Here is a 22,619-nt window from a genome sequence, read left to right as displayed (position 1 = left end):
AGAATGGAGGAGGAGGCATAAGAAGGGAGAGAAGAAAAGAATCTCCAGACAGTGTATATAACAGCTCAATAAGTGAGCTAAGTTAGGCAGTAAGATACTAAAGAGGCTAACCTTGAACCTTTAGTAACCACGAATTTAAAGCCTGCAATGGCAATACATACATATCTCTCAATAGTCACCCTAAATGTAAATGGACTTAATGCATCAATCAAAAGACACAGAGTAATAGAATGGATAAAAAAGCAAGACCCATCTATATGCTGCTTACAAGAAACTCATCTCAAGCCCAAAGACAGGCACAGACTAAAAGTCAAGAGATGGAAAAACATATTTCAAGCAAACAACAGTGAAAAGACAGCAGGGGTTGCAGTACTAATATCAGACAAAATAGACTTCAAAACAAAGAAAGTAACAAGAGATAAAGAAGGGACACTACATAATGATAAAGGGCTCAGTCCAAGAAGAGGATATAACCATTCTAAATATATATGCACCCAACACAGGAGCACCAGCATTTGTGAAACAAATACTAACAGAACTAAAGAGGGAAATAGACTGCAATGCATTCATTTTAGGAGACTTCAACACACCACTCACCCCAAAGGATAGATCCACCGGGCAGAAAATAAGTAAGGACACACAGGCACTAAACAACACACTAGAAAAGATGGACCTAATAGACATCTATAGAACTCTACATCCAAAAGCAACAGGATATACATTCTTCTCAAGGGCACAGGGAACATTCTCCAGAATAGACCACATACTAGCTCACAAAAAGAGCCTCAGTAAATTCCAAAATATTGAAATTCTACCAACCAATTTTTCAGACCACAAAGGTATAAAACTAGAAATAAATTCTACAAAGAAAACAAAAAGGCTCACAAACACATGGAGGCTTAACAACATGCTTCTAAATAATCAATGGATCAATGAACAAATCAAAATAGAGATCAAGGAATATATAGAAACAAATGACAACAACAACAAAAAGCCCCAACTTCTGTGGGATGCAGCGAAAGCAGTCTTAAGAGGAAAATATATAGTGATCCAGGCACACTTGAAGAAAGAAGAACAATCCCAAATGAATAGTCTAACATCACAATTATCGGAACTGGAAAAAGAAGAACAAATGAGGCCTAAAGTCAGCAGAAGGAGGGACATAATAAAGATCAGAGAAGAAATAAAATTGAGAAGAATAAAACAATAGCAAAAATCAACGAAACCAAGAGCTGGTTCTTTGAGAAAATAAACAAAATAGATAAGCCTCTAGCCAAACTTATTAAGAGAAAAAGAGAATCAACACAAATCAACAGCATCAGAAATGAGAACAGAATAATCACAACAGACTCCACAGAAATACAAAGAATTATTAAAGACTACTATGAAAACCTATATGCCAACAAGCTGGAAAACCTAGAAGAAATGGACAACTTCCTAGAAAAATACAACCTCCCAAGACTGACCAAGAAAGAAACACAAAAGTTAAACAAACCAATTACGAGCAAAGAAATTGAAACGGTAATCAAAAAACTACCCAAGAACAAAACCCCGGGGCTGGATGGATTTACCTCGGAATTTTATCAGACACCCAGAGAAGACATAATACCCATTCTCCTTAAAGTGATCCAAAAAATAGAAGAGGAGGGAATACTCCCAAACTCATTCTATGAATACCCTAATACCAAAACCAGGCAAAGACTCCACCAAAAAAGAAAATTACAGACCAATATCCCTGATGAATGTAGATGCAAAAATACTCAATAAAATATCAGCAAACAGAATTCAACAGTATATCAAAAGGATCATACACCATGACCAAGTAGGATTCATCCCAGGGATGCAAGGAGGGTACAACATTCGAAAATCCATCAACATCATCCACCACATCAACAAAAAGAAAGACAAAAACCACAAGATCATCTCCATAGATGCTGAAAAAGTATTTGACAAAATTCAACATCCATTCATGATAAAAACTCTCGGCAAAATGGGAATAGAGGGCAAGTACCTCAAAATAATAAAGGCCATATATCATAAACCCACAGCCAACATTATACTGAACAGCGAGAAGCTGAAAGCATTTCCTCTGAGATCGGGAACCAGACAGGGATGCCCACTCTCCCCACTGTTAGTTCACATAATACTGGAGGTCCTAGCCACGGCAATCAGACAAAACAAAGAAATACAAGGAATCCAGATTGGTAAAGAAGTTAAACTGTCACTATTTGCAGATGATATGATACTGTACATAAAAACCCTAAAGACTCCACTCCAAAACTACTAGAACTGATATCAGAATACAGCAAAGTTGCAGGATACAAAATTAACACACAGAAATCTGTAGCCTTCCTATACACTAACAATGAACCAATAGAAAGAGAAATCTGGAAAACAATTCCATTCACAATTGCATCAAAAAGAGTAAAATACCTAGGAATAAACCTAACCAAAGAAGTGAAAGACCTATACCCTGAAAACTACAAGTCACTCTTAAGAGAAATTAAAGGGGACACTAACAAATGGCAACTCATCCCATGCTCATGGCTATGAAGAATTAATATCGTCAAAATGGCCATCCTGCCCAAAGCAATATACAGATTTGATGCAATTCCTATCAAATTACCAGCAACATTCTTCAATGAATTGGAACAAATAATTCAAAAATTCATATGGAAACACCAAAGACCCCGAATAGCCAAAGCAATCCTGAATAAGAAGAATAAAGTAGGGGGGATCTCACTCCCCAACTTCAGGCTCTACTACAAAGCCATAGTAATCAAGACAATTTGGTACTGGCACAAGAACAGAGCCACAGACCAGTGGAACAGATTAGAGACTCCAGAAATTAACCCAAACATACATGGTCAATTAATATTTGATAAAGGAGCCATGGACATACAATGGCAAAATGACAGTCTCTTCAACAGATGGTGCTGGCAAAACTGGACAGCTACATGTAGGAGAATGAAACTGGACCATTGTCTAACCCCATATACAAAGGTAAACTCAAAATGGATCAAAGACCTGAATGTAAGTCATGAAACCATTAAATTCTTGGAAAAAAACATAGGCAAAAACCTCTTAGACAGAAACATGAGTAACCTCTTCTTGAACATATCTCCCCGGGCAAGGAAAACAACAGCAAAAATGAGCAAGTGGGACTACATTAAGCTGAAAAGCTTTTGTACAGTGAAAGACACCATCAATAGAACAAAAAGGAACACTACAGTATGGGAGAATATATTTGAAAATGATAGATCCGATAAAGGGTTGACGTCCAGAATATATAAAGAGCTCACATGCCTCAACAAACAAAAAACAAATAACCCAATTAAAAAATGGGTAGAGGAACTGAACAGACAGTTCTCTAAGGAAGAAATACAGATGGCCAACAGACACATGAAAAGATGCTCCACATCCCTAATTATCAGAGAAATGCAAATTAAAAGTACAGTGAGGTATCACCTCATACCAGTAAGATGGCTGCCATCCGAAAGAGAAACAACAACAAATGTTGGTGAGGCTGTGGAGAAAGGGGAACCCTCCTACACTGCTGGTGGGAATGTAAATTAGTTCAACCATTGTGGAAAGCAGTATGGAGGTACATCAAAATGCTCAAAACAGACCTACCATTCGACCCAGGAATTCCACTCCTAGGAATTTACCCTATGAATGCAGCAATCAAGTTTGAGAAAGACAGATGCACCCCTATGTTTATCGCAGCACTATTTACAATAGCCAAAAATTGGAAGCAACCTAAATGTCCATTGGTAGATGAATGGATAAAGAAGATGTGGTACATATACACAATGGAATACTACTCAGCCATAAGAAGAGGGAAAATCCTACCATTTGCAGCAACATGGATGGAGCTGGAAAGTATTATGCTCAGTGAAATAAGCCAAGCCGAGAAAGAGAAATACCAAATGATTTCACTCATCTGAGGAGTATAAGAACAAAGGAAAAACTGAAGGAACAAAACAGCAGCGGAATTACAGAATCCAAAAATGGACTAACAGGTACCAAAGGGAAAGGAACTGGGGAGGATGGGTGGGCAGGGAGGGATAATGAGGGGGGGGGAGAAGAAAGGGGGTATTAAGATTAGCATGCATAATGGGGGGGTGGGAGAAAGGGGAGGGCTGTACAACACAGAGAAGACAAGTAGTGATTCTACAACATTTTGCTATGCTGATGGACAGTGACTGTAAAGTGGTTTATAGGGGGGACCTGGTATAGGGAAGAGCATAGTAAACATAGTATTCTTCATGTAAGTGTAGATTAAAGATTAAAAAAAAAAAAGAAAGAAAGAAAAAAAAGGGGGATTACTCCTTGATAGGATAAAACTATTGGTAAATCAAAGATTAACGCATGCTTTAAATATCCTTAACTTTGATCACTTAAAGGGTGTCAGATGATGGGCTATGGAGGTACTCTTTTCTGATAATATTCCTTTCTCTTAATAAAAATTAAAAAATAAAAAAATAATTGAAGTATCACTGATAAACAATCTTGTATTGGTTTCAAGTCTAACACACAGTGGTTCAACAGTTACCCATATTATTAAATCCTTACCCCAACAAGTGCAGTTACTATCTGCCAACACAGGAAAATTTTACAGAATCTTTGACTATAATGGTGTACTACTATCTCTGTGACCAACTTATATTATGACTGAGAATTTTTGTGCCCCTTTATCCCACCCCAACCCTGTCCCCACAGTAACCACTAGTCACTTCTCAGTGTCTGTGAGTATACTGTTATTTTGTTCATTTTTCCTTTGTATAATAATATTTTATGTACATTTAATGTTACAACAAACTGTTTTCCACATCACAAACAGTTGGTTCAGTCAATCTACATCCTAACACTTGGTATGGTTAGTATCTTTAATTTTAGCCATTTTAGTGGGTGTGTATTTCTCATTGTAATTTGAATTTGCATTTCCCTAATGAGTAATATATTATTTGGTGAAGTATCTGTTCAAATCTTTTGCCCATTTTTACAATGGGTCATAAATCTTATTATTTTTTAGTTTTTTTAATATTCTGGATATAATCCTTTATCAATTATATGGTTTGTAAATATTTTCTCCTAGTCTTTCAAAGCAGAAAAAAGTGCTGAATTTTCTTTGTGCTTTTTATGTCCCATCTAAGAAATCATGCCTACACTGTATTTTGCTCTGGAAGTTTTAGCTCTGATATATATTTAAAAAAAACTATTTCCAATATAAGAAAAATATTCTGAATTAAGCTCTTATGAGGAAATCCAAAAAACAATTCATGAATTTAACAAGATTACAAATGTGTTTGAAAAAATTTATCAATGTATCTGACTACTCATAATAGGGTCTGTGCATACATTTAATATGTATTTGTTGACTACTATTATTTGCCAAGTCTTCCTGGGTCTATCCCGGAAATACAGTGCAAACAAGACAGGCATAGTTTATGTTTCCGTTATAATGTGGGTGGATCACTATGATGAGGTGAGTAGTGATGAGAAAGACCCAAGTCTTGAAACCAAGAATGCAGTCCTTCCTCTTACAAAAGCACTTTTCTCCATTTCTAAATTACATAAACAACATACATTCCTCATAGTTCACAGGGTTATCATGAAGCAAAAGACCATCATCAAACCGAATGCATGTTCAAACTGCTTGGGAAGTTTTCTATGTGTCCCTTTATCTCCTAAACTGTTAAATAATTGTTACAGAGCTTCACCATTCCAACTTAGGTCTAAATAGATCAAAATGCTCCCACTGAGCAGACTACCAACCTCATTTTTAACCTAACAGAACACTGGACGCCTTGAGTGAAAATTCTAATTTTCCATACCTTCTCTTTTAACCTCCTCTAATTTGTTATCTGTTACTTTCTCAAGTCATAGGGGAAGATTTCCTTCTTCCTGTTACACTCTTTAGCGATGTTACTCCATCATAGTTCTGTTCCCCTTTCCCATCTTCAACCTTTCTTTTCTCTGTTAGCACCTTTTGAAGGTATTTAAATATTCAAAATTCTTTCATTAAAAACAACAAAAGACCCCTTCTTTCTTCCAGCTCAATCCCTTTCCATCATCTCATTTTTTCTCCTTTACCTTTTGTAACTAAACTGTCTACACTGGCTGTCCTCCACATTCCAATTTATTTCCTAAATCAAAGTTCAGAAATACAAGGTATTTTTCCCTTTCATTTTCTCAGATCTCAAGTTTACTAAGTGTGACCTGCTGGGCTCCTGTTGAGCTAGACAAGTCATCTCCAGGCTTGAGCAGTCTCCTCTACTCAAATGTACATATAAGTGTACCTTGATATTGTTGTTGGGAAGGACTATCCTATGGCCTTCTCAATCCATGAGGAGGAGTTGCTACCCCAAATAAACTATCCTGACCATTATCTTTTTCCTTTTTTCTCAAATGGCTGCTTTTTAGAACCTATTCTACTTGTAGGCAGCACCTGACTTGTTCAGTTCTCTTTGGCTTCATTAACACTCTTTCCTGATTTTCCATTTTTGACCAGGCCTTTAAAAAAAAATTTTTTTTTATATTGAAGAATAATTGACATAGAATATTTTATTAGTTTCAAGTGTACAACATAGTGATTTGATATTTATATATTATGAAATGGTCACAATAACTCTAGTTACCATCTGTCACCATATAAAGTTGGTAAGATTTTTAAAAAATCTATCTTCTGCCAGCCTCATAATTGTTGATTTTCTTTAGGAATCAGTCCTCAACCTCTTTCTTTTTAAATTTTACTTTCTTTCATTTTTCAACCATTATTGCAATCACCACTTCATTTTCAATCACTATTACAGATCATTAACTAACTGTAGCAGCTTGTATATGTGTATTTACATAGACACAAGTCTGGGAAAAGAATACTAAAGAAACACTGTTTATATTTAAGATGATTTTAGGATGATTGGTTGTATTTAGGATGATTGCTACAAAAAAAGATAATTAAGGGTAAAACAAAGTCAAATTAGGGTAGGCTATAATCTGTTATGACTGTTGTCTTTATACGAAGAAGAAATTAGACACAGATATTTGAGACCATGTGAGGAGACAGCAAGAGGAGGAACATATGAGCCAAGGAGAGAGGCTTCAGAAGAAATCCAACTTGCTGGTATCTTGACCTTGGACTTCTAGCCTCTAGAACTGTCGAAAACTTGTTTTGTAAACATAAATTTCTGTTATTTAAGTCACTCAGTTTGTACTATTTTGTTATGGCAGACCTAGAACCTAATACAGTTGACATTTCAATACAACCAAAGCACTGATTCACATAAGGTGAAATAATTAATAGCTAGAAATGGAGCTCTTACTCCAAGGTTTCGTGGAACAAGAATCAGTAAGTGCTATTTAGTAACCCAACATGAAAAGAAAGATATATAGCTTGTCTAGTGGAAAAATTATTAATGCAAGGAAAAGTATTCACTTATAAACTGGAATGTAATTATGGCAACAGTTAATAAAAACCAGTAGCTGTCATATCTATTATGCTAGGCTGCTTACTTTTTTGTGTATTACCACTGATTTTCATAATCATCCAACAAGGGGATGTTATACCCACAATAAAGTTAAAAATAAATTAAGAAGTAAGTTAGAGGGCTTTTTCCAAAACCATATGTTTTGAAAACAGATTACTCTAATGGCAATCTCACGCTTTTTTCAAAATACTATTGTTTCACATATCTCAAGTGAACAGTGATATAATAAATACTAAAGAATATAATGTGGACATTAAAATGGTTGAGAAAACTAAAAAATGATTGATAGCTAGAGATTTAAAATTTTCTTCTCTGTTTTTAATGTTCTAAGTTTTCTTTAATGATCACATACAAGTTAAAAATAAACACAAGAATTCTTAAAAAATAAAAACACTGAAGTAAGACAAGTATCAGAAAAGGGGCAGGCCCGCCCTTCAACTCAAATGATGTTTGCTTCTGCCATTAAAAGGGTATAAGGTAACGTTTTTAGGTCTCCTTAGTGACCCAGAATTTAAACTTACAACAATGTAGTTTCAGATTATATTTTATTTTTAAGTGAATATATTTTCCTAGCTTACCTTATGGCTTCTGAATCAATGTGTACAGGTGCAATTCTTTCCAAGAGAAATTTGACCATCTCTAGAAAAGGATTTGTTGGCTGCTTAGGGTTTGCAAGTTTCCGAGCTATTTCTCTCTAGAAAGGAAAGAGTTTTACCATAAATATGAATCACTTTCATATTAAAAGAAAAAAAATGGTGTACAGAATCAAAACCATTTAAATATTAAAAACAATCAGAAGTTTAAAAAAAAACCACAGGTGAAGATATGGGGAAAGGACACTGAGCTCCTATGCCTTCTCCAAGTATGCTAGTCTTTCCAAATCTTCACGTGTTCATGAAGCCCAGAAGCTCTATGAACCCTGTCCTTTTGCGGTTTTATGGAGCCTTCATTATACAGACATGACTGTTCAAATCACTGGCCACTGGTGAGTGAACTCAGTCTCCAGTCCTCCTCCTGAGGTTGGTTGTAGAGTGGGACTAGAAGCTCCAGTCCTCTAATAACTTTGTTGATCCCCTGGTAACCAGCCCTCATCCTGAGGTGAGTTTTCAAAAGTCACCCCATTAATGTTAAGACACCTTTGTTGCTTTCATCATTTAGGAAATTCCAAGAGTTTTAGGAGCTCTGCCAGAGGTGGGACAAAAACCAAATAAATACTTCTTATAAATCACAATATCACACCTATCCTTCTTAGTAAACTATAGAAAAGATTAAACAGGAAGCATTATGATTGTCTCCCCTTTCGTTTTCTTCTCTACCTCCTCCAGGTGATACAATTATGCTAATACATATCAACCAGCTCCGTATCTTAGACTTCTAAACATGACTGCTGAGAGGCCACACATTGTTATCTTCTATCTCTAAAGCATCTCCTCTGATATCCAGTCACCCAAGCTAGAAATATAGCAGTCATTCTTGACACAGTGGTCTAATTCCTATTCATCCTTTATCATTCAACTCAGTGATTACATATTCTAGAACAAGGTATTCCTATGTCCATCCCTGCCTGGGGTGGATGCTGTTTCTTTGTGTTACCAAGGCAAATGATTCGATCAGAATACTTACACCACATGGTATTCTCTACTGAAATACTTGTCTGCCTCTGTCACTCAAACTGCAACCTTGATGAGAGACCACATATAATACAATTTACCAGATTATGCAGTGTATTATTACAGTGTAAACTTGATAAAGGGATAAAATAAAACTTGGTCTTCTGAAGATACAATGCATGTCTGGATAATCCAGTAGGGAAGGGTTTTTTAAGGTGTGGTCCATGAACTACTCATATCAGAATCATTTTGAGAGTTTATTAAAAGATAGAGATTCACAATTCTATTCCAAACCTATGTTAAGAATTCCTAGTGTTTGTCATGTATATGTAATACGATAGTATTATCATTTATTTACATCTTATAGGACAGTACAAAGAGGGACCTGTATTAGGTCATACATAAAATTTCATTTTATCTTATTCTTTTGACATTCCTATGAGGTTGGTAATATTTATAGATGAAGAAAATGAGGCTCAGAAATACTGAGTAACTTACTAAAGGCCAAACTATTAGTAAATGGTATAGCGGAAATTCCAATCTAGGACTGTATAAAATGCTAAATTAGCAAGCTTTGAAAATCTTAAAATTTGGGAACCATGGTCATAGGAAGGCACTACAAGCAGAGCTGAAGCTATATCAAATATATGGTCCTCCTCTAGAACCAAACTGTGGAATCTCAAAACCTGAAGTCCAAGGGGAAAGCATATCTACACAGCACATATTTCAGTATCATTGCTCACCCTCTATCATTCTATTATGTATATATATACTAATCTTAGTATGTGTATATTGTTATTCTTTGCTCAAAGTATTTTTGCTAAGATTTTTCAGGAATGGAACTGAGACAAAGGAAGAAAAGCATTAACTTTCCATTCCTACTAACTCTGTTATTGAGTAATGTCTCACAGTGAGAAATGGGACATGACTGTCATTTAGAAAAAAAGATGGTGGTAGTATATACACATTAGTAGGGGACAGGGAAGGGGCTATCAAAGATGGAATGAAAGCTACATAAAATGACAGAAACTAAATTTTATGTTTGCATAGTTCTTTATTCTTTTCTTTGACTTTAGAATGAAGCTATCAGGAAAGAAGTAATGTGGGTATTAGAAGATACACATAACTAATATCAGTAGCCTTTGAGGAAGAGAGAACAATACAGATATTCTGGGAAATGGCAAAAACTATTCTAATAGTGACAATTTTCCTGAGTATTTAAAGGGTATTGTAAGCTCCACTTTACACAGAAGAACATATAGATAATTTAAATAATGTGTTCAGAATACACAATGCTGAAATATAAGAGCTAGAAGAAAAGTTACCATGAAACTACTAATTAAAGAAAATGAACTAAAAAATATGAAGAGTAGAAATCTTTTGTTCTGGAATAAGATTATCTTAGCTATTTTGTGGTCCATCACTTAAACTTCCTCAGAATTAACTCCTCTCCAAAAAGGTATCGTTACCATTTTCTTTCCAAAACAAGTACAGTCCTCATCTTTACTTTCCTGGTTCCTAAAATCAGGAGCACTGATTTGGCTGCACTGCATGGCTGTAGTATTCATCCTGAGATTTTGGATTTGGAAACTCTAGATATTTCTGGTCTGACAAATAGCAATTCATGTTACTGCCATTTTTTTCAAATTCAAGTTCAATTCCTGCATTCTATCAGACCAAAATTACCACTTAATTGATCTTTCTTAAGGTCCATTATTTCTTGAGCAGTGCTCAGTTTGCACTGGGTTCTTCTTGCAAACAATGATGGAATGTACAGAAATAACACTATCATAGATTTATGAGATCTACACTTTACTTGCAGCTCAGCCACTATAACCAGCTGAAACACTGGATGGGAAACTTTACCTTTTTCAAATTTGGTGTCCTTATTTGTAAAATGAAATGTTAAACTAAGTATCTCTAAGTTATTTTAAGTTATTTCATTTTATGATCCAGTTATATTAGTAGATGCTCTGCAGGACACAATACTCTGGAACCAGAATTCTAAATGCCAGAAGAGTACATCAAACCTTAAAATGTTGTCAGCAAACCATCCAGCATAGTTCAGAAGTGCAAAGATTAAGGAGGTCTGGCCACTTGACATACCCATATCCCTATGCCCAATAGAAAAGCCCATTGTTTCCTTCTCGAATTGGCTTCCCCGCATCTCTTCTTAATTACTGGTTCTTTTAGATCTACTTAGAGACCAACACTGTATCTCTAGACTGAATTAAAACACACATACTGTATGCTCCCAGACCTCTTTGTATAAACATCTATTATAGTCTTTATCTCATCAAATATTTACATAATTATCCCACTCTTAATTCTTTCTAGAACAAAGTTAGACTAACTGAAATAATTTTCTCTTATCCATATCTGTAAGCCTAATATATACATATATATACACACACATATATATATGTAAATCTATCTTACAACAACACCATGAAGTTGCTGTTATTTATAGATGAGAAAAATGAGGCTCAAAATTACAGAAAAACTACTACCTACTCATTAAGGGTTACACTGGTTAATGCAATAGCTGAAATTCAAACACAGAACTGTCTCATAAAGTTCTGAATAAATGAAGTTTTCCTTCCTGGTATTTTCAATGATACTGGTTTTCTATAAAACAGAGTCCAAGAATAGGATAAAGATAAAAAAGCCTAAATGGTAATTACCTTATCTATAAATGCATATACTATAATGTGAGTACTGATGATTTATTGACAAGAATTATTTCCATGTGCATACATGGGAGATTAAAAATGCACAACACATAAGCATTTAGAAAATTCTTACTTAATGAATATCTACTAAATACAAAGCATTTATCTTGCTCATTTCCTAGGATCACCTACCTGACTTAGTTCTCTAGTGTTTTTCCTAGCATTTGGCTGAAGGTAAGAGAACTAGATTGACTTACACATACATTCCTAAGTATTCAGAGCTCATAATATTGCTAACTCGCATACATAATCTATGTAAAGCACACTTTAATAAAATATAAATTTATATAAGCAAAGCCAGGAGAAAAAAATATAAAAATATAATTCACTAACCACACAAACATCTGCCTGTTTGCATGAACAGGTTGGGCTTATTAATAATTCCAATTGAGACCGCAGTTTCTCATCATCCCCAAGAACTTGGTTAAATTTCTTCACAAAATCTTGCGCTTTCCCAGGGTCAGGCAAATTCTCTACAAAATTAAAAGAGAATCAATATTATAAAAGAATTTTATAATTCTTTATAATACTCTACTAAACTAAGAACTAGCTGTCTTAAACATAATACTGAACCATCAAAAGACAATCAGCATAACTGGATTTTAGAAATAAATGGAATAGGCCCAATAGAAAAGCCCATTGTTTCCTTCTCTAATTGAAGGAAACAATTATTAAGAAAAGGATTATTTTCTCCACTTTGTATTAAATTGATAGTCCCACTGGGTAAATGATTTGTGTGTTTTGAGGTTTATTATGTATCTGTGGAGTGAGTCAGCATACTCACTTGCTATGGTCATCAGTTTTCCAAACATGGCAGAACAGTTAGCCTCTGACTGTAATTTAAAACAAAAGCAAAAGAAGTTATATGTGCTAACAAATTTCTATAAGAAAATCTATACTGAATATTGTACATTTCTTAAAGTGAAAAAAAAAAAGCTATCACTATCTACCTACAAGAAAATGCTTACCATACTTAGTTGCTAACAAAGAATTGTGGAGAACTATAAAGTTAGGGCAAATAGAAGGATCGGGGATGTCAGCTGGAAGATACCTAAAATTTAAAAATTTTAAAGAGGACAACTTTCATAAGGAAATTATCTTGCCAGAAGGTTAAAGAGAAGATTACTGAAATAATTAACAACTCAAAATGACTGTAAAACCATGCACCAAAGAAAAATAACTAAAAATGTGAAGAGTAGAAAAATTTTCTTCCTACACAGAATTCTCTTAGCTATTTTGGGACCCATTACTTAAATAATGTTAGAATATCACCTCCCCTCCAAAAAGTACTTCATTTCCTCTACAATAAAGTATTACTTTATTATGAAATTTGAGTAACTTGGATCAGAAATTGGTAAACTATGGTCCCATGGACCACCTATTTTTGTTAAAAGTTTTGCTGGGACACAGTCATGTTCATTCATTTACATGTTGTCTATGACTGCTTTTGCACTACAAAAGCAGAGATGACCTGTTCACCAGAAACTTTGTAGCTGACAAAGTATAAATTTTTATTATATGCTCATTTACAAAAAACCTTTGCCGACCCTTGCTTTAGCATCCACAGGCTGATAAGTGGTCTCTGTCCATGGGCTAAGAACATCTATTTAGAAATACTGTAAGAGATTATTCAAGTTTCTTTCGCTTACTTTCCTGAAAATGCGGGCAGAATTTCTTGGTTAATTTGAGTTTGGCATATTTGTAAGATTGATATCTGATCTGATACTGACTCTACATTTGAGGACCAAAAATCTGGGGCTGAAAAAAAATCATGTCTTCTAATATAGTTTTATCTTGAGGCTTAACTCGAATTATTTGAAAACTGATAAACTACATATAAATTTCTTAATATCTAAATATTTGATACATTAGAAAACATTTCTTTGTTCATGCTGGAAAATAAGATTTTGTTATATTCATTTGAAATGGAAATTTGGCTTGGATTACCACGGAAATTATGTTTAGCTACATTTGGAAAATATAACACTTCAGATACTTTTTGCTTGCTTCATTACATGTAACTACAGAAAAACTGAACAATGAATATAAACAAACTGAATTCATGAATTCAAATCATGAACCTACTGTAGGCTGCTTGTGCAAATCCAACAGTTCTCGCACATGACTTCTAAGCATGTTCTGACACTTCCACATTTCATTGAGAGCTCTGTAAATAAAGTTATAAATATGAAAAAATATGTAATATAATGATTCTGGCAATTATTCAACTTTACTAACTTTCCTTGTTGCATGGTGTAGATACACCATTCTTCTACATATACCTAAAATTTTAAGCACCAGAAAATTTACTTATTAGGCTTAAGATAGTTCAGTTTAAAAATGATAAATATAAGGCCTCTTGTGAGAGAAATTATTTGAGTTCAAAAGAATGAACAGAATCTTGCAAGGTAAATGAAGGAATCTGAAAGATATTCTAAGCAGAGGTAGCTAGTCGGTTCTGGTACAAAGATAAAATGTCACCAAAGTATGTGGCACATATAGGAAAACTGAAAAAAAAGCTATGGCTGGGAGCACAGAGTATGAGTCAGGGAGCAAGAGGAAGCGTAACATATGATAGAAAGCATCAAATCACAAAGGCCTTTTTATGCCACTCTAGAGAGGTATGCATGAAGGGCTGTAGAATATTTCAAAAAACTAATTCTTAGAAATGATATAGACTCAAGAGGCCAAATTTAAGTTACTGAGTGTGTATATTCTCTACTCTTTTCTCTCCATGAAAATAGATTTTCTTCTCTCACAAATCCACTCCATAATTCCAGGTACCCAGAGGACTTACTAGATATTAGTCTATCTCTGAGAATTCTTTGCCAAATATTTTACAACACAGACAGAGATCAAAACCTTAGGCCAGGGGTTTAGTACTTAGGATGAGCATTAGGAACCACTTGCAAACCTTATTTAAAATGATGGCTAATGCTTCTTAATATGATGTACTGAGGATACAATGTTACCTCTGTGGAATTTCTGCTCAGAACACATAATATCAATCTAATAATGAGGAAACACTTGATGAGCCTAAATTGAGGTAACATTCTACAAAATAATTGGACTTTGCAATACTCTTCCAAAAAGCATCAGTCATAAAAGACAAAGACCAAGGAATGATTCCAAATTAAAAAAGACTAGTAACAGGACAAATAAATCTGCAATGTGTAATCCCAGAAAGGGGGGAAAATATTCATAGAAGACATTACTGGGACAATTTAAGGGAATTTGAATACACACAGGATTAGGCAATAATACTGTATCACTGTTAAATCTCTTGATTTTGTGAAGGGTAATTTGGTTATGCAAGAAAATATCCTTGTTCTTAGGGAATATACACTGAAATATTTAGGGGTAAAGGGATCCAGTGTCTGCAAATTATTCTCAAATGGTTCACAAGAAAATATGTATAGAAGAAAAAATATGTGTAAATGAGAAATGATAAAGTAAATAGTAAAAAACGATGAGTCTGGGTAAAGGGGATATCACAGTGTTTTGTACTATTCCCACAATTTTTCTAAAAGTTTGAAATTATATGAAAATTAAAGGTAACATATATAATAGCTCAGGTTCTTTCCCAAAAGATCAGAATTCTCAATGACAGGACTTATTTCCCTTTTAAAAAGCTTAATTAAAGTGGATTGACCACACATACTAGTTGGCCTGGGACAGTTAGTTTATGCCAGTTGTCCAAACAAAATTATGATTGTTGTATCTTTTCAGTCTCAAAAACGTCCCAGTTTGGAAAGTCAATCATATGCTTATTCTACATAGAGGTGATTTGGATATGCTCTCCTAATGAAGAACCAGTACTAAAGTTTAGAATGGGGACTCTCCAGTAGTGTAATTTACAACCCAATCAATAGGTGGATAAAAGATTATTTTGACCTAGGACTTCTTTGAATCCCTGAAACTGTATGACTGACTCAGTGGCCAAATATACCTATACATATAGGAATATTTTTGCTATTTACCTGAACTTATATCAAGATTTTACTGTGTATATAAATATTTTTCCGAGGTTTTTAATTCAATCAGAAGCAAAAACCTCAACAAAAATTAATTAGCTAAAATGAAGTAATTTTATGAAACCTTCAGGAAATACTCCCAACAATCATTTAAAAAGTAACTTACTTGACAGCATTTGGATCCAAACTAGCATATAAATAATATAAGCATTTCATTCTCTCTTCTGTTTCCAGGTTGTGGGGGACAAGATACTGAGCAAAGATTTTCTCTACCAACAGTCTATGAAACAAAAAAACCCCAAATAATACAATTATTCTGTTTTAGAAGCAAGAGCCAATTTATATTTTAACCACCTCATGCAAAGAGCCCATACTAATAGTGACACTTTAGTGTGTAAATACAATGGAAAAGTTTAGTATGACCTTAGAAGTACAGGAATTTTTAAATTTAGAGCTATGATTGCTATTTGTGGCTTTACTTTTTAATTTGTCAGTATGAAACATTTGATCTAAAAGGGTTATATGTTATTTCGAAACACAGAGTGCTAGGCTATTCCACCCATTCTTCATCAGTCTGGAGCTACAGAAAATCACTTAACACTACATATAATGCTATGCTCTCAAGAATAGCTAATTCTCAAAACAAAACAAAACTAAACTAAACAAAACAAAAACCACATTAATTTCCTCTGATTATAGTTTGGCTCCTCCCAATGTTTCATTCAGTAGAATCGGAGATTTTCCTTAATATTACTTCCTCAGAATTTAGCTTTTTTTTTATGTGCATTTGATCTATCTTCTTCCTAAATTCCCCACCAATATTAGAATATCCTTCTTGCTAAGCTTATATTGCTCAGTATCACTGGAATGTAAAAATACAAGGATTCTTCATTAATCAGTGAAATACATATTCAGTAATGTAAAAGTTTAATAAAAATTGCAAAGTATTTGCAAATACCAAAATTGTTACTATAATCTAATATAGAATTATAAGTAACACTCAGAAAATGAAAACAACTTAAGTCCCCATAACAAGAAAAAGAAATTTTAACTATGTATGGGGATGGATGTTAACTCATTGTGATGATCATTTTGTAATATATACAAATACAGAATCATTATGTTATACATCTAAAACCAATATATTATTATGTATTAATTATAGCTTGATAAAAAAAAACCATACAGTAATACTCTATACTTACAATGCTGCAAAAAGCAAAAACTAACTAGCAGTTATTGAATACCTTGCCAGGCACTGGGCTAGGAGGCTTACATTCATTACTTTATTTAATCCACATGACAATCCTGTAAGGAAGGCTTTGTTAGTACTTCTTTTTAGGTAAAACTGAGGTGCAAAGAAGTCAGTTATACAAGAGCACACATCTAATAAGGGGGAGAATGAACATTAGGTCTTGGGTCTGAGTCCAAAGTCCATGCCTAGTTCACTATTATTAAGCTACCCAAAAATCTTGGCTGGAGTCTCATTTAAATATAGTATGTATTAATATGCAGAAAGTGATTTCTAAACTAAGAAATAAATTATTATTAAAAATTAAACAGACATAAATTGTATTAAAAAAAAGCATTTATATTTAACCATTTTACCAACATTACACTCACTTGTCATCGATGCTATTCTGATAATAAATATGCAAAAGTTTGTCCTTTATCCAACTGACTTTCTCTGCAGCTTCCTTTCCTGCTTCACCATGAAGGCAGTATTTCTTATAAAGCTGAGCCAGACCCATCATAGCTTCTTTTCTTACTCGCCACTAGAAAGTATAAAGTTTATTGGATGAGCTAGATATCAAGCTTTAGTATACTTATGTGCAAAAACTACCATTTCTTCACTAGATTGTACAATCACAGTCATGTGTACATAAACTGGCACAATATTTATTTTCCTAAGAGGTAAATTGCTTTACCAAAAATTCTGAATATGTTCCTATTTAGAAATCAAACTACTTTAGAAATTATCCAATACAAAAACTGCTAAATAATCTACCAACTTTTATTTTTCTCAGAGCCATGAAATCATGTGATTCTGACTAAAAAATTTTGAACAAATTTTAGATGTGATTAAAAGGTAAAAGGGAAAATACGTAATTCACTCTGCAAACAAAAGCCCTGTCATCTAGAATGTTTTATCCTGGTTACATTCCTTTGCATGTTAACTCATAATAAGAAGAGCAAAATTTAATACCAAGATCCCAGAATGACAAAGTTGGAAAGCATCTCAGTGACATCTTAAGTGAGTTTCCTTACTTTGTAGATTGAGAAGAAAGATGATTTACCTAGTCACATCCTAGATAGTGGAACTCTGGGATTTTTAGAGAGTAGATAATTACTAGGAGGGAAGAAAGGTGGTGGGAGGAAAAGGAGGCTATAAAAACCTAGAGTTAGAACCATGATAGTAACGTGTAATAAAAACAATAGCCAAAAAAGATATTTGTCTCTTTTTTGATATAACAAATCAAAGCATACTATCTTTGTTATTTTAGTTAAGTTAATATTACCTTATACATTTTTTGTATAATTTTCTCATTTTTAGGCTACTCAGTAGATAGGTTGAATCTTTGTTCCCATGCAACAGACATGGGAAATTTTAACATTTTTTACATGAAACCAAAGAATGCAAACAGCAAAATCTAAGATTAAGTCCTGTCCCCACATTTTATAGAGGAGAAGAAAAATTTCCGGAAGGCTGTGCCAGGTCATCTAATTTATTTTACCAAAATCCAGGTCCTAAAATGTCCAGTAGCTGCTATTATGACCATATCAGACAGTCTCAGTTAGGAAGCTGATTCACTCAACTCTGAAACTATAAACAAACATTGACAAAAGTAGGAGTGAAATGTTTCTAAAAGGATGAAATAATACAAATGGCAATAGGTTAAATTGGGTGTGTGTGGTGGGGGAGTTACCAACTAATCATTAGAGAGTGTATTTTTTTTTAAATTAAAGCCAAGGGGAAAGAACTCTGCAAAGTCAGAATCCTGACACAATTGAAAAAGTTAGTGTCCACTTTACATATCTGCCTCCAATGACTATTTTAAAAGTAAGAACTTAAAGAATACCTCTTGCTATATTTCATAACCAATAAATATTGCTTTCCTACCCTGAAATTATAGGGAACTACATTGGTTTTAGGAAGACAGATTTTCAACTATGTCCCCCTAAAATAACATACTGTAATGGCAACCTTTGTTAAATATTTGAATAAGCAGCATATTTAATCAGACTGCCTTGCATGTCTGTCTCTTGCTTACAGTTGACACTATTCTTTAGCAACTACTATTGCTCTTCTTGGTGCTATTTTTCCATATCAACCCATATTTGCAACGGTGCCCACATGGAAGAAATCACACAAAAATATTAAACATACAACCATCATTTCTACCTTTAGCTTGGCATAGTGATGTGGAAATATCACTTTGATAGTATGATATTCTTTTAGACAATGAAAGACAGACCTAGCCAAATTATATCAGGTAGTCACTTTGAAAATGCTAAGTATAAGAAATAAATATAGGTGATCAATGTTCTTTTGAAACTCACTAGGTAAGTGAAAAGGCAAAATAAAACTTTAATTTAGATGCTCTTTTTATAAAGGTAAACTAGAAGGCAAACCCATGCCTAAGACTTGAAAAGCTATAGAATTCAATATATTTATTTGTAAAGAAAATTAAAAGGTACTCAAAAATATAAAAACTATTAGCTCTTTATTTGGTATTGTATTAGGTTGACTTTCACAAAGAGCTAAATATACTAAGAAATAATATCTATTGTATTTAGCAAACAATTTAAGCACAGTAAATTACAAGAGAATAAAATTCTTCAGATTTTACCCGTTTATCCAGTGTTCTTTCCCTTACAAAACCAAGCAGCTGATCATTTACTAAAGCAAGGTCTCTTTTGGAAGCTGTTATTATAGTAACAATGACATCATGACGGATAGCTTCTTCTGGGTCATGGGATCTAACTTTTAAATATTCTGTAATAAGAGAAAAAAACTTATACTAAAGGTTAACTGATATTTGTCATGTTCAGAATGACAGTAAAGAGTAGTATTTCATGGTTTTGTCTATACTAAACCAATGTTTATAAAATGTGGCATGAATTCAAACAACTTAACTTTTGAGGTGGCAATACTCTCTATATAAAGACACAAAATAAACTATACCATATTATTTACTACTATTGCACAGTGACATCATAATAAATAATGTATTTTACATTGAATATTTTACTATTCTGGAAAAGGCAAATCACAATGCAGTATCTGATTTACATAGCTTAGAATTTAAGTTACAACACAAATTAAAATTTAAAAGAAAAATAATAAAAATGCTTTTATCGAGTTCACTGATATGTATATATCTGCACATTATACAATATAAATATAGAATAACATGCCATGACTTCTAAACAAAATTCCTAAATAATTACAATACAAAATCAGAAGAATGTTATTTCCTCTTTTTTTGGTTAATAGCTCTTTGATAGAAGCCATTTATTTGCTATTACCCAATAAGTAGGCTCAAATGCTCTGTGTTTAAGTGAAGAGTGAGACTAGTTCAGAAGATATTCATTTTCCCACTGATTACTGGATATGTTACTACATTTTTTGTAATATAGGTACAATAATTCGTATCTCAACACAATGCCATAAGAGTCTACTTACTCAAACTATGATTTCCAAAAATTCCCAAAAGATTCCAAGATGGAGATTTCAAATGTAATTTATTGTATAAACATGAAATCACTTACTAGTCCATAACTGACATAGACCTGAAATAGTGCCAGAATTAAAACCTACTCAGAAACTGAAGTTAAGGTCAAAGGCCACAGCTAAAATGTACTTGTGTGATTACTCTCATATTTGTAATAAATGAGCAAGTTTACCTGTGAGATCCTTTGCTAAATCTGGGTGATTCATTAGACAGTGGCTGGCAAATTTCACACTTTCTAATCTCACAGGAACATGGATGTCATTAAATCTACATAAAAAAAGATTAATAAATATTACTTATAAGGCAAAATAATTGTTTTCAAATAGTTTTACTTAACATTACGTAAATACCTATAAAGAAGAGTTACCAATTAGAAAATACACTGATTATTATGACAGTTGATACATTCTGAAGGAAGAATATAAAGTAAAAAGATTATTTCACGAAAACATTTTTTAAAACAATTTGTTTACCATGCCAAAACAAAAACCAATATAAACAAATCCTCCTACCCCAAATGCCTACTTTGTAGATACTGAAATTTAAGAACTTAGAATTACATTACTGAACTAACAAAAAATATCCAAAACACAAAATCTACCTGAAAAAATTTTATAGGAGGAAAATACTAGGGGGATGTGAGGCAGCAAATTATATATGAGCGGCAGATAAAAAGTTCAAAGATAAGTGCATAAAATACTGCCTTACAACAAACAAATTTCATATGGTCAGGATCAACTCAAATTAAAATGTTCTTTTAAAAGTCTAGTATATTATCAGAATCAAGAAATATGAAACACCATTTGTAGATTTAAAACTGCACATAATAAAAATAAGCTGAGCAACTGTCAAATTTACGATTATTGGGCAATTAAAGAGCAGGAAATATTTTTACTTTTGAAGTAATCTCATAAAATAACCAATTAAAATAAAGTTATTTAATAAATGTCTTAATGTCCATGGCCTCCTACTTTCTTATCCAGAGATAATTGTCATATTTAAATAAAATCTTGCATTTAGAATTTATAATTTTCTAACTGCCAGATATGAAAATATCATTTAGGATCAAGTAAATTACAAAGCATAAAACACTTATTGCTAAATAATTAAGGAAAATACTACTATATAGCAAAACAGACAGACTGGTAATACTTCTTGTTTCTATGAATCAGAGACCCATTGTTAGAGATAGCAGTGAATGTAAAATTATGAATGCAAGAAGCCTCTTACTTAGTTTTTATAAGTTTTTTAAACAAGATTTAGTTTATATACGTAACCTAGGTGAAAAATTGAGAAATCTTGCAGTTTTGCTTACAATTTTTGCTATAAATACTGAAGTCAGTCAAGGACAGAATCACTCCCTGTATTCTAAATTCAAAAAAATTCAAGCATTTATTTCTATTAAGACCTTCAAAATGGCCTGTTCTAAGCAAGTAACTCAAGATATTATTATGTCGTTGTCAGAGAGTTCTTTGTTTCATTTTAATATTTAACCTAGGATTATTATAGTGAATTTACTTTAAGAAAATTTCAGAGCCTGCCTTCTCAATCAGTTAATTAAGCAATGATGACTATCAAACCTTCTCTAGAAAAGTAATAGTAAAAACCAACTTCTCAATCAATGTTTGAGGCAAAGAAAATGTAAGTAGAATGCGAGGAAGAATTCAATAAATTTCATAGATTTTCAACTTTACCATCAAGTTGAATAGAATGTAATAATTCTAAGTTCTTGAGAAGGAATGCTGAATACTACCTGAATGAACAGCAATGATATTTCCAATTTCAAAATCATACAATATTATCAAATTAGTTCAAAATATACATCATTAATCAGATAACCTACTGACCTAAAAAATAAGCATTAGTAAATGAATAAATTACTGGACTAAAAAATGGCATGGCTTGGACCACTGTCTTCAGTCTTGTAATTTATTCAAAAATCTTAAGACTTTGGACATTTTCAGATGTTGCCCATCTATTTACTCTAAAGACTTTTTTTAGCACAAAAAAGATTGAAGTCTTATGTGGGTAAAAAATAAGCTTTCTTCATAAAAAAAATCTGTCCTACACTGTATTA

General features: G+C 33.2%; 1 protein-coding gene across 3 annotated transcripts in view; it reads right to left on the bottom strand.

The window, feature by feature from the left end:
- PDS5A (PDS5 cohesin associated factor A) overlaps positions 1–22,619 on the bottom strand; it is a 140,598-nt gene that overhangs the window by 47,207 nt on the left and 70,772 nt on the right. For all 3 annotated transcript variants that reach the window (XM_037002743.2, XM_037002745.2, XM_073237725.1), the window contains 8 exons: positions 20,715–20,809; positions 19,658–19,803; positions 17,430–17,581; positions 15,973–16,086; positions 13,918–13,999; positions 12,617–12,665; positions 12,166–12,305; positions 8,069–8,184 (listed from right to left, as the gene is read on the bottom strand). In XM_037002743.2, the coding sequence (XP_036858638.1) occupies positions 8,069–8,184; positions 12,166–12,305; positions 12,617–12,665; positions 13,918–13,999; positions 15,973–16,086; positions 17,430–17,581; positions 19,658–19,803; positions 20,715–20,809 (894 nt within the window). The remainder of the gene's footprint in view (positions 1–8,068; positions 8,185–12,165; positions 12,306–12,616; positions 12,666–13,917; positions 14,000–15,972; positions 16,087–17,429; positions 17,582–19,657; positions 19,804–20,714; positions 20,810–22,619) is intronic.

This window comes from Manis javanica, chromosome 5, assembly GCF_040802235.1.
Source record: "Manis javanica isolate MJ-LG chromosome 5, MJ_LKY, whole genome shotgun sequence".
NCBI lineage: Eukaryota > Metazoa > Chordata > Mammalia > Pholidota > Manidae > Manis > Manis javanica.
Note: the sequence above shows the minus strand (reverse complement) of the source record. Positions and strands in the feature narration are given on the sequence as shown.